General features: G+C 40.4%; 1 protein-coding gene across 1 annotated transcript; it reads right to left on the bottom strand.

Annotated features, from left to right (window-relative positions):
* Nucleotides 1-7,853: 7,853 nt before the first annotated feature.
* On the bottom strand, nucleotides 7,854-14,173 carry LOC148775737 (olfactory receptor 5AP2). The gene is made up of 2 exons (XM_088843570.1): nucleotides 14,163-14,173; nucleotides 7,854-8,775 (listed from the first exon to the last, which is right to left on the bottom strand). The coding sequence occupies exons 1-2, from the start codon at nucleotides 14,171-14,173 to the stop codon at nucleotides 7,854-7,856; spliced, it is 933 nt and encodes a 310-aa protein (XP_088699696.1).

Below are 14,173 nucleotides of genomic sequence, written 5' to 3'. Positions count from 1 at the left end.
CCCTTTGTCTCAGAATGGATGATTTGCTTGCTGAGATAAGAAAGACATCAGTGATATAAATTATGCAAAAAAAAAAAAAAAGAAAATCAAACAGTGTATTCTCTACTGTAAAATTACTTTTAAAACGTGTAAAGAACATGTATATTAAGGCTTTTTATTTTTTTAACTGCAGAACAACAAAAAGATTTCTTAAGTTAACTCAGCAACTTTTATTTTAAAGTGAGCGTTTATCCATGTGTGTGTGAAGTTGATAATCAACCCCTGCCTGTCTGTATCTCACCTTACCCCCCAAAGTTTTCCACCTCCTCCGTTGATCGTTTTGCCTTCACTGTCTATCATTCAGTTCCTTTACATTCTCTTTGGCAATGAAATATAAGACATAGTTGGATATATAATACTTTCTGAATTCAGTTTGTTTGGTTTTTTTCCTATTTTCTCTTAAGCCCACTCTAATCAAACTTTCACTCCATCACTCCACAGAAATGGTTCTTGTCAAGGTTGTCAGGGTTCTTCATGCTGCCAAATTCAGTGGTCAGTTATCAATCTTCAACTTTCTGATCCATCAATAGTATTTGGCAGAGTTAATTGCTAACTACTCCTTGAAAAGCTATCATCTGTTGTCTTCCAGGACACAACATTATGAGCTTTCCTCTTACCATATGGGTTGCTCCTTCTCAGGCTTTTTTGTTTATTCCTCTTTTCTCTGACTATTAAGATTGGAGTAGCTCAGAACTCATTTTGTGATCCTCTCTCTCTCTTTTTTTTTTTTCTATTTATACTCTACCTTCATGATCTTATTCAGTCTCATGACTATAAATACTATCTATATATTTACAACTCCTGAATTTATTCCAGCCCTGACCTCTTACCCAAATCCCAGATTTATAATCAATCACGTACTCACATTTTCACAGTATCCAATAATGGCTCAACCTGACTCAAAGCTGATTTGCTAATGTCTTTCTTTAATTTTCCCAAACATAACATTCTCTGTCTCGAGTCAGTGACAACTCTCTACTTCCAAGTGTTCAAATAAAAACTAAATAGAAGCAGATATTGAAGAAATTGTTCTCTCTTCTTTTTCACACACTATGTAACTAGTCTATCAGATAATTATGTTATCTCTATTTTCAAAATATTACGTCAACAAACCAACTACCTCCTTCCATCTTTGTTTCTACCATTAAGGCTCAAGCCATCATCATCTTTCACCTGCACTTCAGTCGTGTCCGACTCTGTGTGACCCCATAGATGGAAGCCCACCAGGCTCCCCCGTCCCTGGGATTCTCCAGGCAAGAACACTGGAGTGGGTTGCCATTTCCTTCTCCAATGTGTGAAAGTGAAAAGTGAAAGTGAAGTCGCTCAGTCGTGTCCGACCCTTAGCGACCCCATGGACTGCAGCCCACCAGGCTCCTCCATCCATGGGATTTTCTAGGCAAGAGTACTGGAGTGGCTTGCCACTGCCTTCTCCTATCTTTCACCTAGATTACTACAATAGTCCTTTAACTGACCATTCTTTCTCTAAAATCAGTTAAATTCCACCCTGTAAAATATCACTTAAAAAATTCACAGTCACTTTGTAGACCTCCACTTTATACATATAAATATATATACATTATATATATATGACATAAATGGAATTATATTCTATATGCCATATATGACCTTATATGTGTGTGTGTTTACATATGCTTATGTCTATAGATATATAGATAGACAAAGGCTGACAATTGCAGTGGTTTCTCAAAGTGTGCATATAAGAGCATAAAATAATTTTATTTAATCTACTACACAGTGTATTAAATATGCCAAGTACTTTGGCACTCTTTCTGCACAAAATTAATTAAATTTCCCTGCTTTATACAACAGAAAAACACACATATATACACAGAGAGATGCATGTGTACATGTGTGTTTGCCTGTGTATGCATAGGGTGAATATTCTATAAAATCCTCATCTTTATTATTCATCCTAAACCCCTTTCTTCGAAAAAAAAAATTGTGTTAGTTGGTAAAATTCAGTATTTCAGACATATTGCAATTTAATGATATAGTGTTTTTAATATTTTTTATTTATTTATCTTAATTGGAGGATAATTACAATATTGTGATGGTTTCTGCGTACATCAATATGAATCGGCCATAGGCATACGTGTGTCCCCTCCATGCCGAGCCTCCGTCCCTGCCAACCCTGTCCTCCAGGTTGTCACAGAGCATGGAGAGGTTTTGTCTTAATTCCTTGAATGCTTTTTGAATCCTCTTTGAAGCTTTCTATAGCTAACCACTCATAGATAAATCATCTTACCTGCTGTCCTTAAGACATACTCACTGAAAGTAGTGGTGTTTATAAGTTTAGATTTATTTATTGGTTTTTGGAGGAATACAATTTTTTTTCCCCTACAGCATGAAATTTATAGCTTTGATGAAAATGGAAGTGACATAAGGAACTCAGTTGTGACAGACTTAAGATATGGTTAATTAATTCAACAAAAAGTGTAAGATGCTGCTTCTGAATTTGAGGCTGAGGGTCAGATTATTAAGGTTGTGATGATGCTCTTGAGATTTAATCATCTTTGCAAAACACTAAAAAAATGAAAGCCTGAAATATACTAACCCAAAATTAAGACACCCACTTATTTTTCACTGAGATAATTGAACTATTTTCTCCCCAGAGAGTCACTTATACCTTTGTGAATAAGTTAGGCATTTGAAGTACAATATCTCTTTTATGGTCTTAAGACTCCATTGTGAATAACATTGAATTAAATTAAATGATATAAAATTTATTAGGTCTTGACTCAAGATTTCAGAATTCCACTGAAAATATAATCCATGCTCGTTTCTATTTTAATAGGCAAGAATACTGAATGAGTTACCATAACCTACTCCAACCGACCCATCACTCCCAAACACCTTCCTGACTGTGGCTTTTTCCTTTTTATTTGCTCACTCAGTTTCATGTATACTTGTTCCCTTACTATTCTTTTAACAAACCAAGGAGGTTCTTACCTCAGGGCCTTTGTATTCACCACAGATGTTCATGCAGTCATTCCAGGCAGGACTTGCTCAAACGATATTTCCACAGGTTGCTCTACTCCCACACAACCCTATTCTCTTGCTTTAATTTCTTTAAAGCACAACTCTTATCCACTTACCAGTCCTGGGTGTTCATTGGTGGGACTGATGCTGAAGCTGAAACTCCAGTACTTGGGCCATCTCATGCGACAAGTTGACTCATTAGAAAAGACCCTGATGCTGGGAGGGATTGGGGGCGGGAGGAGAAGGGGATGACAGAGGATGAGATGGCTGGATGGCATCACCAACTCAATGGACATGAGTTTGGGTGAACTCCAGGAGTTGGTGATGGACAGGGAGGCCTGGCGTACTGTGATTCATGTAGTCACAAAGAGTCGAACACGACTGAGCGACTGGACTGAACTGAACTTATCCATGTCACACAGATGCATCCCACACAAACAGGAACAAATGTCTGTTTACACAGACACACGTTGCTGTTGACAATAAAGTCTTCCTCACTCAAAAACAAGTTTAATGAAATCAAGAATTTTGTTTTCTCACATGGTATATCTCTAGCATGTGTTACCTGCTAAACACATTTTTCCACTGATGTCTTTGAGAGAAACGTTGGTTAATAATTAAAAGTGGAATTACCAGGAGATTGGAGGGCTGTTACAGGGGGTAGGATGAGTTATCTCCTCCTTTGTGGTCCCTAACAAACCTTTTGGAGATGAAGTGGTCTCATTTGGAACATTGGCATTCCACCTTCTGGTCTGTAGTGGAGAGTGGGATGGAAAGAAATAGGAAACAGACATTTCAGTTCAGTTCAGTCGCTCAGTCGTGTCCGACTCTCCGCGACCCCATGAATCACGGCACGCCAGGCCTCCCTGTCCATCACCAACTCCCAGAGTTCACTCAAACTCATGTCCACAGAGTTGGTGATGCCATCCAGCCATCTCATTCTCCGACGTCCCCTTCTCCTCCCGCCCCCAACCCTTCCCAGCATCAGAGACTTTTCCAGTGAATCAACTCGTCGCATGAGGTGGCCAAAGTATTGGAGTTTCAGCTTCAGCATCAGTCCCTCCAATGAACATCCAGGATTGATCTCCTTTAGAATGGACTGGTGGGATCTCCTTGCAGTATAAGGGACTCTCAAGAGTCTTCTCCAACACCACAGTTCAAAAGCATCGATTCTTCGGCGATCAGCTTTCTTCACAGTCCAACTCTCACATCCATACATGACCACGGGAAAAACCATTGCCTTGACTAGACGGACCTTGGTTGGCAAAGTAATGTCTCTGCTTTTTAATATACTATCAAGGTTGGTCATAACTTTCCTTCCAAGGAGCAAGCGTCTTTTAATTTCATGGCTGCAATCAGCATCTGCAGTGATTTTGGAGCCCAAAAAAACAAAGTCTGACACTGTTTCCACTGTTTTTCCATCTATTTCCCATGAAGTGATGGGACCAGATGCCATGATCTTTGTTTTCTGAATGTTGAGCTTCAAGCCAACCTTTTCACTCTCCTCTTTCACTTTCATCAAGAGGCTTTTGAGTTCCTCTTCACTTTCTGCCATAAGGGTAGTGTCATCTGCATATCTGAGGTTATTGATATTTCTCCCAGCAATCTTGATTCCAGCTTGTGCTTCTTCCAGCCCAGCGTTCCTCATGATGTACTCTGCATATAAGTTAAATAAGCAAGGTGACAATATACAACCTTGACGTACACCTTTTCCTATTTGGAACCAGTCTGTTGTTCCATGTCCAGTTCTAACTGTTGCTTCCTGACCTGCATACAGGTTTCTCAAGAGGCAGGTCAGGTGGTCTGGGATTCCCATCTCTTTCAGAATGTTCCACAGTTTATTGTGATCCACACAGTCAAAGGCTTTGGCATAGTCAATGAAGCAGAAATAGATGTTTTTCTGAAACTCTCTTGCTTTCTCCATGATCCAGCGGATGTTGGTAATTTGATCTCTGGTGCCTCTGCCTTTTCTAAAACCTGCTTGAACATCTGGGAGTTCACGGTTCACATATTGCTGAAGCCTGGCTTGGAGAATTTTGAGCATGACTTTACTAGCGTGTGAGATGAGTGCAATTGTGCGGTAGTTTGAGCATTCTTTGGCATTGCCTTTCTTTGGGATTGGAATGAAGACTGACCTCTTCCAGTCCTGTGGCCACTGCTGAGTTTTCCAAATCTGCTGGCATATTGAGTGCAGCACTTTCACAGCATCATCTTTCAAGATTTGAAATAGCTCAACTGGAATTCCATCACCTCCACTAGCTTTGTTCGTAGTGATGCTTTCTAAGGCCCACTTGACTTCACATTCCAAGATGTCTGGCTCTAGGTCAGTGATCACATTATCGTGACTATCTTGGTCGTGAAGGTCTTTTTTGTACAGTTCTTCTGTGTATTCCTGCCACCTCTTCTTAATATCTTCTGCTTCTGTTAGGTCCATACCATTTCTGTCCTTTATCGAGCCCATCTTTGCATGAAATGTTCCCTTGGAATCTCTAATTTTCTTGAAGAGGTCTCTTGTTTTTCCTATTCTGTTGTTTTCCTCTATTTCTTTGCATTGATCACTGAGGAAGGCTTTCTTATCTCTCCTTGCTATTCTTTGGAACTCTGCATTCAGATGCTTATATCTTTCCTTTTCTCCTTTGCTTTTCGCCTCTCTTCTTTTTACAGCTATTTGTAAGGCCTCCTCAGACAGCCATTTCGCTCTTTTGCATTTCTTTTCCATGGGGATGGTCTTGGTCCCTGTCTCCTGTACAATTGCACGAACCTCCGTCCAGAGTTCATCAGGCACTCTATCAATCAGATCTAGTCCCTTAAATCTATTTCTCACTTCCACTGCATAATCATTAGGGATTTGATTGAGGTCATATCTGAATGGTCTAGTGGTTTTCCCTACTTTCTTCAATGTTTAGTCCTTCTTCAACATATCATCTCATAAAAGACAGTTTTTTTCCCTGTTGTTCCAACATTGACAGCCCCGACCCCACTACAATGAGCAATAAATAGATAATTGTGTTTCATAAATGTTTATTGAAAATTATGTGAAACTTTGGCTGGGCTAAAGATAAAAAGTTAAAACACTTTGACTTTGACATTACTACACTCCAAAATATTTCAGTTAATTCACAAAGTCAGTAAACTATATCCCCCATCACTGCTATGGCAGCCATATTATTAAACAGCTAAGACTTTCTTTTTTAGTATTTGGTACTCTTGACAGAGTTGGACTGTGAAGAAAGCTGATCGCCAAAGAATTGATGCTTTTGAACTGTGGTGTTGGAGAAGACTCTTGAGAGTCCCTTTTTCTGCAAGGAGATCCAACCAGTCCATTCTAAAGGAGATCAGTCCTGGGTGTTCATTGGAAGGACTGATGCTAAAGTTAAAACTCCAATACTTTGGCCACCTCATGCGACGAGTTGACTCACTGGAAAAGACTCTGATGCTGGGAAAGGTTGGGGGCAGGAGGAGAAGGGGACGACCGAGAATGAGATGGCTGGATGGCATCACCGACTCTGTGGACATGAGTTTGAGTGAACTCCAGGAGTTGGTGATGGACAGGGAGGCCTGGCGTGTTGTGATTCATGGGGTCACGGAGAGTCGGATACGACTGAGCGACTGAACTGAACTGAACTCTTGACATCCATGTGAATGGAAGAGTGTTACTATTTATAATAGATGCTGTGATATACTACCCAGATTGGACCTTCAGTATTGAAGTATTTACTTCCCCAGCTTCCTAGGGCATCGACAGCTGACACCTCATAGCTGAACTCTACTCTTGGAATATCCCTGCTGAAAGTCATTGTCATTCTAAAAATTAGACCTCTTCCAGTGGGTGACCCATATCTAAAGCAGGTTATTATGGAGGTATAAATACCTGTTCAAATTTGAAACATCTCTGAGAAGGATAATCTCAACTCCAGATCTCTACATCCGTTCTGTTCCGTTCCGTTCAGTTGCTCAGTCGTGTCCGACTCTTTGCGACCCCATGGACTGTAGCCTACCAGGCTTCTCCGCCCATGGGATTCTCCAGGCAAGAATACTGGAGTGGGTTACCATTTCCTTCTCCAGGGGATCTTCCCTACATGGAACTGGCTAAATACTCTCTTACAATTTCATCACAAATTAGTTTCTTCTACCCAATCCTATTTCCCTTACTTCTTTATCAGTATTGTTCCTGGGAACACTCTCCAATAAATTTCCTAAATACAAATATCTGTCTCAGGGTCTATCTTCCAAGATCCAATCAAAGTTATATATATATATATATAATATTTACATATATATATATATATATATATATGCTGTTAAGTCACTTCAGTCGTGTCCAACTCTGTTTGACCCCACTCTAGGCAAGAACACTTGAATGGGTTGCCATTTCCTTCTCCAATGTGTGAAAGTGAAAGGTGAAAGTGAAGTCGCTCAGTCGTGTCTGACCCTTAGCGACCCCACGGACTGCAGCCTACCAGGATGCTCCATCCATGGGATTTTCTAGTCAAGAGTACTGGAGTGGCTTGCCATTGCCTTCTCCTATAAATATATATAAAATTAAGAGTGAAAAAGCTCAATATTGAAATTGAGATTTAAATCTAGGTCAGCCAATTCCAAATATTTTGCTATTTTACCAGACACTGCCTTCTTTCACTGTATTGATTCATACTATAGGCTAATAAGTACACATTTAGGACACCAGGAAATTAAGAATACATCTCATTTTAAACAATATACTTTAACACAGAAAAACAGTTCAAGCAATTAGACAATACAACTAACATGAAAACATTCTTATTCCCCGTCACAGGGTGATATGTAATATGGCTTCACAATATCTGTTGCTGCAAGATCTTCTTTAAGGCCCCTTTCACATCCTTATTTTTCAAACTGTAGATGAGGGGATTTAGCATAGGGATCACTACCGTATAAAAGACAGAGACAATCTTGTCCTGCTCCATTGAGTAGCTAGACGTAGGACGTAAGTACATGAAGAGAATCGTCCCAAAGAATATGGTGACGGCCATGAGGTGAGAGGCGCAGGTGGAGAAGGCTTTGTGCCTGCCCTCTAAGGAGGGCATCCTCAAGATGGTGGTGAGGATGCATAGGTAGGAAATGAGGACGATCATAACACAGCTGATGACATTAACACTGGAGAAAGCCATGATCACGATGCCATTGATGCGGGTATCAGAGCAAGAGAGTTTGAGCAGGGGTGGTGTATCACAGTAGAAGTGATTGATCTTATTGGAGCCACAAAAGGACAAGTTGAAAGTCATTCCTGTGTGTATGGCTGCATTTCCAAAACCTGCTAGGAATGAGGTAGCCACTAGCAAGAAGCAAATTCTCCCAGACATGAGAACTGGATACAGCAAAGGGTTCCAAATGGCTGCGTAGCGGTCATACGCCATCATAGCTAACAAGAAGCACTCAGTCCCCAGGAAGGAGCCAAAGAAATAGAACTGGGCAGCACACCCATTAAAAGAAATGGCCTTCCTCTCAGCCACAAGGTTTGCCAGCATCTTAGGAGTGACAGAAGAAGAGTAAGAGGCGTCAACAAACGAGAGACTGCTGAGAAAAAAGTACATGGGGGTGTGGAGACAAGGGTCCATCTTAATTAACACAATCATCCCCAAATTACCCACCATGGTTGCCATATAGATCAATAGAAACAATCCAAAGAGGACAACCTGTAGCTCTGAATTGTCTGAGAGTCCTAAGAGAATAAATTCTGTCACTTCTGTTTGATTCCTGGTTTGCACCTCTTTCATATATCTGACCATTTGAGCTGCAATAGAAGAAGAGATAGAGCATGCTATTTATTTGGATGAATACATGACAGGTGGGCTTCCCTGCTGACTCCCTGGTAAACACGCTTGCCAATACAGGAGCTTCAGTTTTGATCCTTGGGTGGGGAACATCCCCTGGAGAAGGAAATGGCAACCCACTCCAGTATTTTTGCCTAGAACATTCCATGGACAGAAGAGACTGGCAGGCTACAGTCCATGGGGTCACAAAGGGTTGGACATGACTTAGCAGCTAAACAACAAATATATGACAACTTAAATATCTCTTTACCGACATGTACACGTGCAAATTTTAGCACAGTGTATAAGGTGAAAGACAGTAAAAAGTGTGCTAAGTTTGACATTAAAAGACATGAAAACACTGTGTTGAGTTCCAGGTGTGCTGCCAACTAACAAATGACCTTAAAAGAAGGGACACATGTCCATCAATTATGAGCACTTCTGGCATTAACTATTTACTGGATAATTACAGGAACTTATCCTTGAGACGTATCTCATTGTTTACGGTAAATAAATTGATTGATGTATTAGCACACCTTTTAGGCATATTTCCCAGAGAAAAGTGTCAAAATGAATTCAGGCCACTGACTGTTCTTCAGCAGTACTAGCTGAATGAATGAAATGAATGAAAAATGTTGGAAATGATTAAATATTAAAAAATAAAATGAATTTGAATTTTCTGGTGGTAGGGGTAATTTTAAAAGTTGATGGCCAAGCCAGGAGACAGAATATTCCCGTATAGCCAGCATGGTTCCAACCCTACCCTAATTTTCCAGTGTCAGCATTTACAGAAAAAATAAAGTAAGTTAAATATTGAGCATTTGGAAAAATCCCCTTCAATTTTTAGAGAATCAGGTTGTAAGAATAAGCTCACATCCCAGATGAAAGTAATAGCACAAGCCAGGGCAGAGAAAACTCCCGCCCAACACTCAGATTCACAGGATCACAACAGAAGCAGAAAACACCGCCAGCAGCACGCGGAACGTTCCGGCCTCCGTATTAAATCTGAGGAATAATTTAATGCTAGGTCATCTAAGTGGAGGTAAAGTTTACCCTTAGAAATGTATAATGAAGTGAAATCCAGGACAAAAGGAAGAAGAAAGAAAAAGAAGAAAGAAAGGAAAGATGGAAGGAAGGGAGAGAGGGAGGAACGGAGGAAAAAAGAAGAAAAGCACGTCCCCAGCCTAAACTTTTAAAGTAAAAGCCAATTACTCTAGTGAAGTTCTCTATTTCCACTCCAATCCCTCACCTGGTCCATGGCCTTAGATTATAAAACAGTAGATAACATGATGCTAACTTAGTTATCGAATTATATCTCAGAGCGTTAAACCCCTTATCATTTAGAGCAGCAAACTATTTGGTACTGTCTGAAACTAAAACATAAGGTGAAATATCCTGGTAGTCTAATGGTTAGGATTCCATTTTTCTACTACAAGGAGTATGCGTTGGATATCTGATTGGGGGAACTAAGATCTCACATACTGTGTGGCATGGTCAAATATACATGGGATTCCCCAGTGGCTCAGTGGTAAAGAATCTGCCTACAATGCAGGAGATGCACAAAATGGGAATTTGATCCCTGGATAGGGAAGACCCCCTCAAGGAAGTCACGGAAACACATGCCAGTATTCTTGCCTAGAGAATCCCACGGACAGAGGAGCCTGGTGGGCTACAGTCCACGCGTGCCCAGTTGCTCAGTTGTGCCCGATTCTTGTGACCCCGTGCTGTAGCCTGCCAGGCTCCTCTGTCCTTGCGATTCTCCAGGCAAGAATACCAGAATGGGTTGCCATTTCCTTCTCCAGGGTATCTTCCCAACTCAGGAGTTGAAACCAGGTCTTCTGCTTTGCAGGAAGATTCTTAGCAAACTGAGTTATGAGGGAAATGCCACAGTCCATAGGGTTGCACAGAGTTGGACATGGCTGAAGCAATTCGGCATATATATAAAGCTGAGCACCGAAGAATCGATGCTTTTGAAGCGTGGTGTTGGAGAAGACTCTTGAGAGTCCCTTGGACAGCAAGGAGATCCAACCAGTCAATCCTAAAGGAGATCAGTCCTGGATATTCATTGGAAGGACTGATGGTGAGCTGAAATGCCAATACTTTGCCCACCTGATAAGAAGAAGTGACTCATGGGAAAAGACCCTGAGGCTGGGAAAGATTGAAGGCAGGAGAAGTGGATGACAGAAGACGAGATGGTTGGATGGCATCACTGACTCAATGGACATGTGTTTGAGCAAGCTCCAGGAGTAGGTGATGGGCAGGGTAGCCTGGTGTGCTACAGTCCATGTCTCAAACAATCAGACATGACTAAGCGACTGAACTGAATTAATATAAATCTTTTAGAAAAAACTTAAAACAGAAGATCAAAGTAACTCAGCACCAGTGCTAATATTGATGTTTAAGGATCTACTGAGCGCAGCTTGGGGGAAGGGTGGCAGGATCTGGTTCCATTCTTACAGACACCACTGTACAAGAAGTGCCTAGTCATACTCAGATCTGCTCAGTTCCCATTGGGACAGGGACTCAAGACTCCAATAAGCAAAAAGCCTGGCACTTTTATACAGTACTGCAATACTTTCAATGTATCACTGCACCTGTTATCCTATCTAAGCCTTACCACAATTCAGTGAGGGAGATAATCAAGAATAAGCCCATGAGTATTAAGAAGATAATCTTTTGTTAGGTGAGGTCAGTGAAGTATAGAAATGTCTCAGCTAATCAGTGATGAATGCTGGCTAGAACATAGGTCTCTTGATGCCACATTATTTGTTCCTCAAAACTGCCTCTCTTCTGATTTCACTGGACAGATACTCAGCCTAGCTCCTTGTCCTTGGACTAAAGTTGCTGTTTGAACGTCACAGAAGAGCATCTTCAGCTGGTATTAAAAAGAAGGAATGGGTCTTTTCCTCTCATCTTCAACAAGAAAGCATCCGTGAGAGGACTTTTCCATCAGAAATAGCAGAAAGAATAAAATGCTCTAGAAACTTTTGTGTGTGTCTTAGGCACATAAAGAAAGTCAATGATGTGTAAAAATAATAAGTACTAAATTAGGTTAATCATTCCCTATGATCTACAAGCTCTATGTTAAGTATTTTTCCTGCATTATTTTATTTAAATTATGTGTGATAGGCAGTATTATAGTTCTCTTTTTGCACATGAGAAATGAGAGGTACAAAAGATTGGTGACTACTGCTCAGAGTCCCAGAGAGCCTATGGATGTCTAATTTATATCCAGTCAATGCAGTTCTCCTTCTCTTAATATATGAGGTCATTTATAAGGACCTTGTCAATAATAGATGTGAGAACTAATATACAGAGACGTTGATATTGTAATTCTCAGAACTTTATATTAATACATTAGAATCCATTACCTGCATTAGGGAAAAAAATGTGTATATCTCCTAAAAAGAAAATATAATTATAGTGGCTGAAAATTGCCTTTTTCAGAACTCACTCTCATTAATTTGTTTTTTAGCAAAATACCATTCATTTTACATCTAGCATTGCAAATTCCATGCTTCATTCTCTCTTCTTCCTTAGCAAATACATTTCTTGTTTTTGTGAAATATACTCTTTCCCCCAGCTTAGAGTTTGCAGTCAACCATCTAGTCCAGAGATTCTTCATCTGAGTTTTCAATTTCTAAGAGTTTGTGAAAATAATAGTAAGATTTCCTTAAAATCTCTGGTGTTTAAAAAAGCATTCAAGTCATATTATTTATTCTCCTTAGCTTTCTCCTGAAGACTAACAAATTTTGTATTGATAAAAATGGACAGAGCAGTTATTTAACATACTTTCTTAGTCATTTAGTATTCTTGGAACCTTGGCTCTGTGGGTAATTGGAGAAGTTAACAAGATTGTGAATTTTTCTTCAGATCAGTAACCTACATGGTACACAACTTTAATAATTTTTCTTACCTTTCTTAATTGGTTGACTTCTACTTGATCCCTTTGCTTGTTCTTATCCAATGCCCAAATTCAGCTGAAAAAGAAAATCAGGAGGCAAGAAAACATAAAAAACTTTTTAGAAAAGTTTCCTCTCATCGTCCCAGGTTAAGGAGTAGACACGGTTGTAAAGGACTTTAGACACCAATCATTACAGAGACAAGAAAACTGAAACACTTACATCTTCCCTGTCCTGAGAGAATCACTCACATTCAGCAGAGACTGAGTCCTTCTTATTTTTACTTTTCCTTTAAGGTAAGAATCCCAATATGTTAAAATGTAAAATACATTTCAAAATATAGAATACATTGCTGCAGTGTATTGGTAATACTGTTTGCAGCTATTTCCGGTTGGAGAGTTCCTAGACCAGAGTCTGCAGTAAGCATGCTGACATCTTAAATAGGATATATTTCTTGTTCTTATGGCTCTGGGGACTGTCTTCCTCATGTCATCTCATTTTAATATACTTTTTTCCCCGCCTCCTCTGCAATCACATGTCTCTTTTGTGTTCCTCTCCTTTACCCTTGGGATAAATGGGGCTAATAAGAATGAATTTTCAGATGAGTATTCCTAACCACTGTTTTGATTTTTTTTTTTTATTTATTGCTTCATTGCTACGTCAGACTTTCACTAATTGCCACGAGCAGGGACTGCTGTCTCATTGCAGTACACAGGCTTCTCATTATGGTGGTCTCTTGCTGCAGCACACGGGCTTCGGTGTGTGGGCTTCAGTAGTTGTAGCTCACAGACTCCAGGCTGCTGAGTGCTGCGGCACAGCGTAGTAGCTCCAGCACCAGGTCTTTCTGGCATGTCAGATCTTCCCAGACCAGGGATGGAACCCATGTTCCCTGCACTGCCAGGCAGATTCCTAATCACTGAAACACAAGGGAAGCCCCTCTAATCACCATTAAGCACCCTTTTGCTGTCACCCCAACAGTTAGTGGTCTGGTCCCCTTCGGAACGTTAAAAATACCCACAAAGAGCAGGTTAGTTCAATCTCTGATCTTGCCTCGTATGAGGACTTTGGGTACATCGGGGAAATTATGCCGCCTGAATGACGGTAATGGACTAATTGAGGGAGGCAAAGGGAGGCAGCAAGAACAAGGACTGACCTGACTTTCGGTCCTGGCTCTCTGTCGCTGATCGTGTCACTTTGGATAATGCATCAAGCGTCTTTATATCTCAGCGTTTCCATTTCTGTGTAGGAACACCGACACCCACTTCACAGGTTGAATCTGTAGATGAATGGATGAACGCATGTGAATTGTTGCATCAAATACACAGAGATAGCCGACTGATAAGCAAGAGTCTCCCCCACCCTGACTTTCCTCCCTATTGTCTAGAATAAGAAATAGCTATCAGCCTAAGTAGTCTAGATTGATGCTTACAAGTTTCCCAT

This window comes from Moschus berezovskii, chromosome 14, assembly GCF_049115385.1.
Source record: "Moschus berezovskii isolate FMDL1 chromosome 14, NW_MosBer_1.0, whole genome shotgun sequence".
In the NCBI taxonomy this organism is placed as follows: Eukaryota; Metazoa; Chordata; class Mammalia; order Artiodactyla; family Moschidae; genus Moschus; species Moschus berezovskii.
Note: the sequence above shows the minus strand (reverse complement) of the source record. Positions and strands in the feature narration are given on the sequence as shown.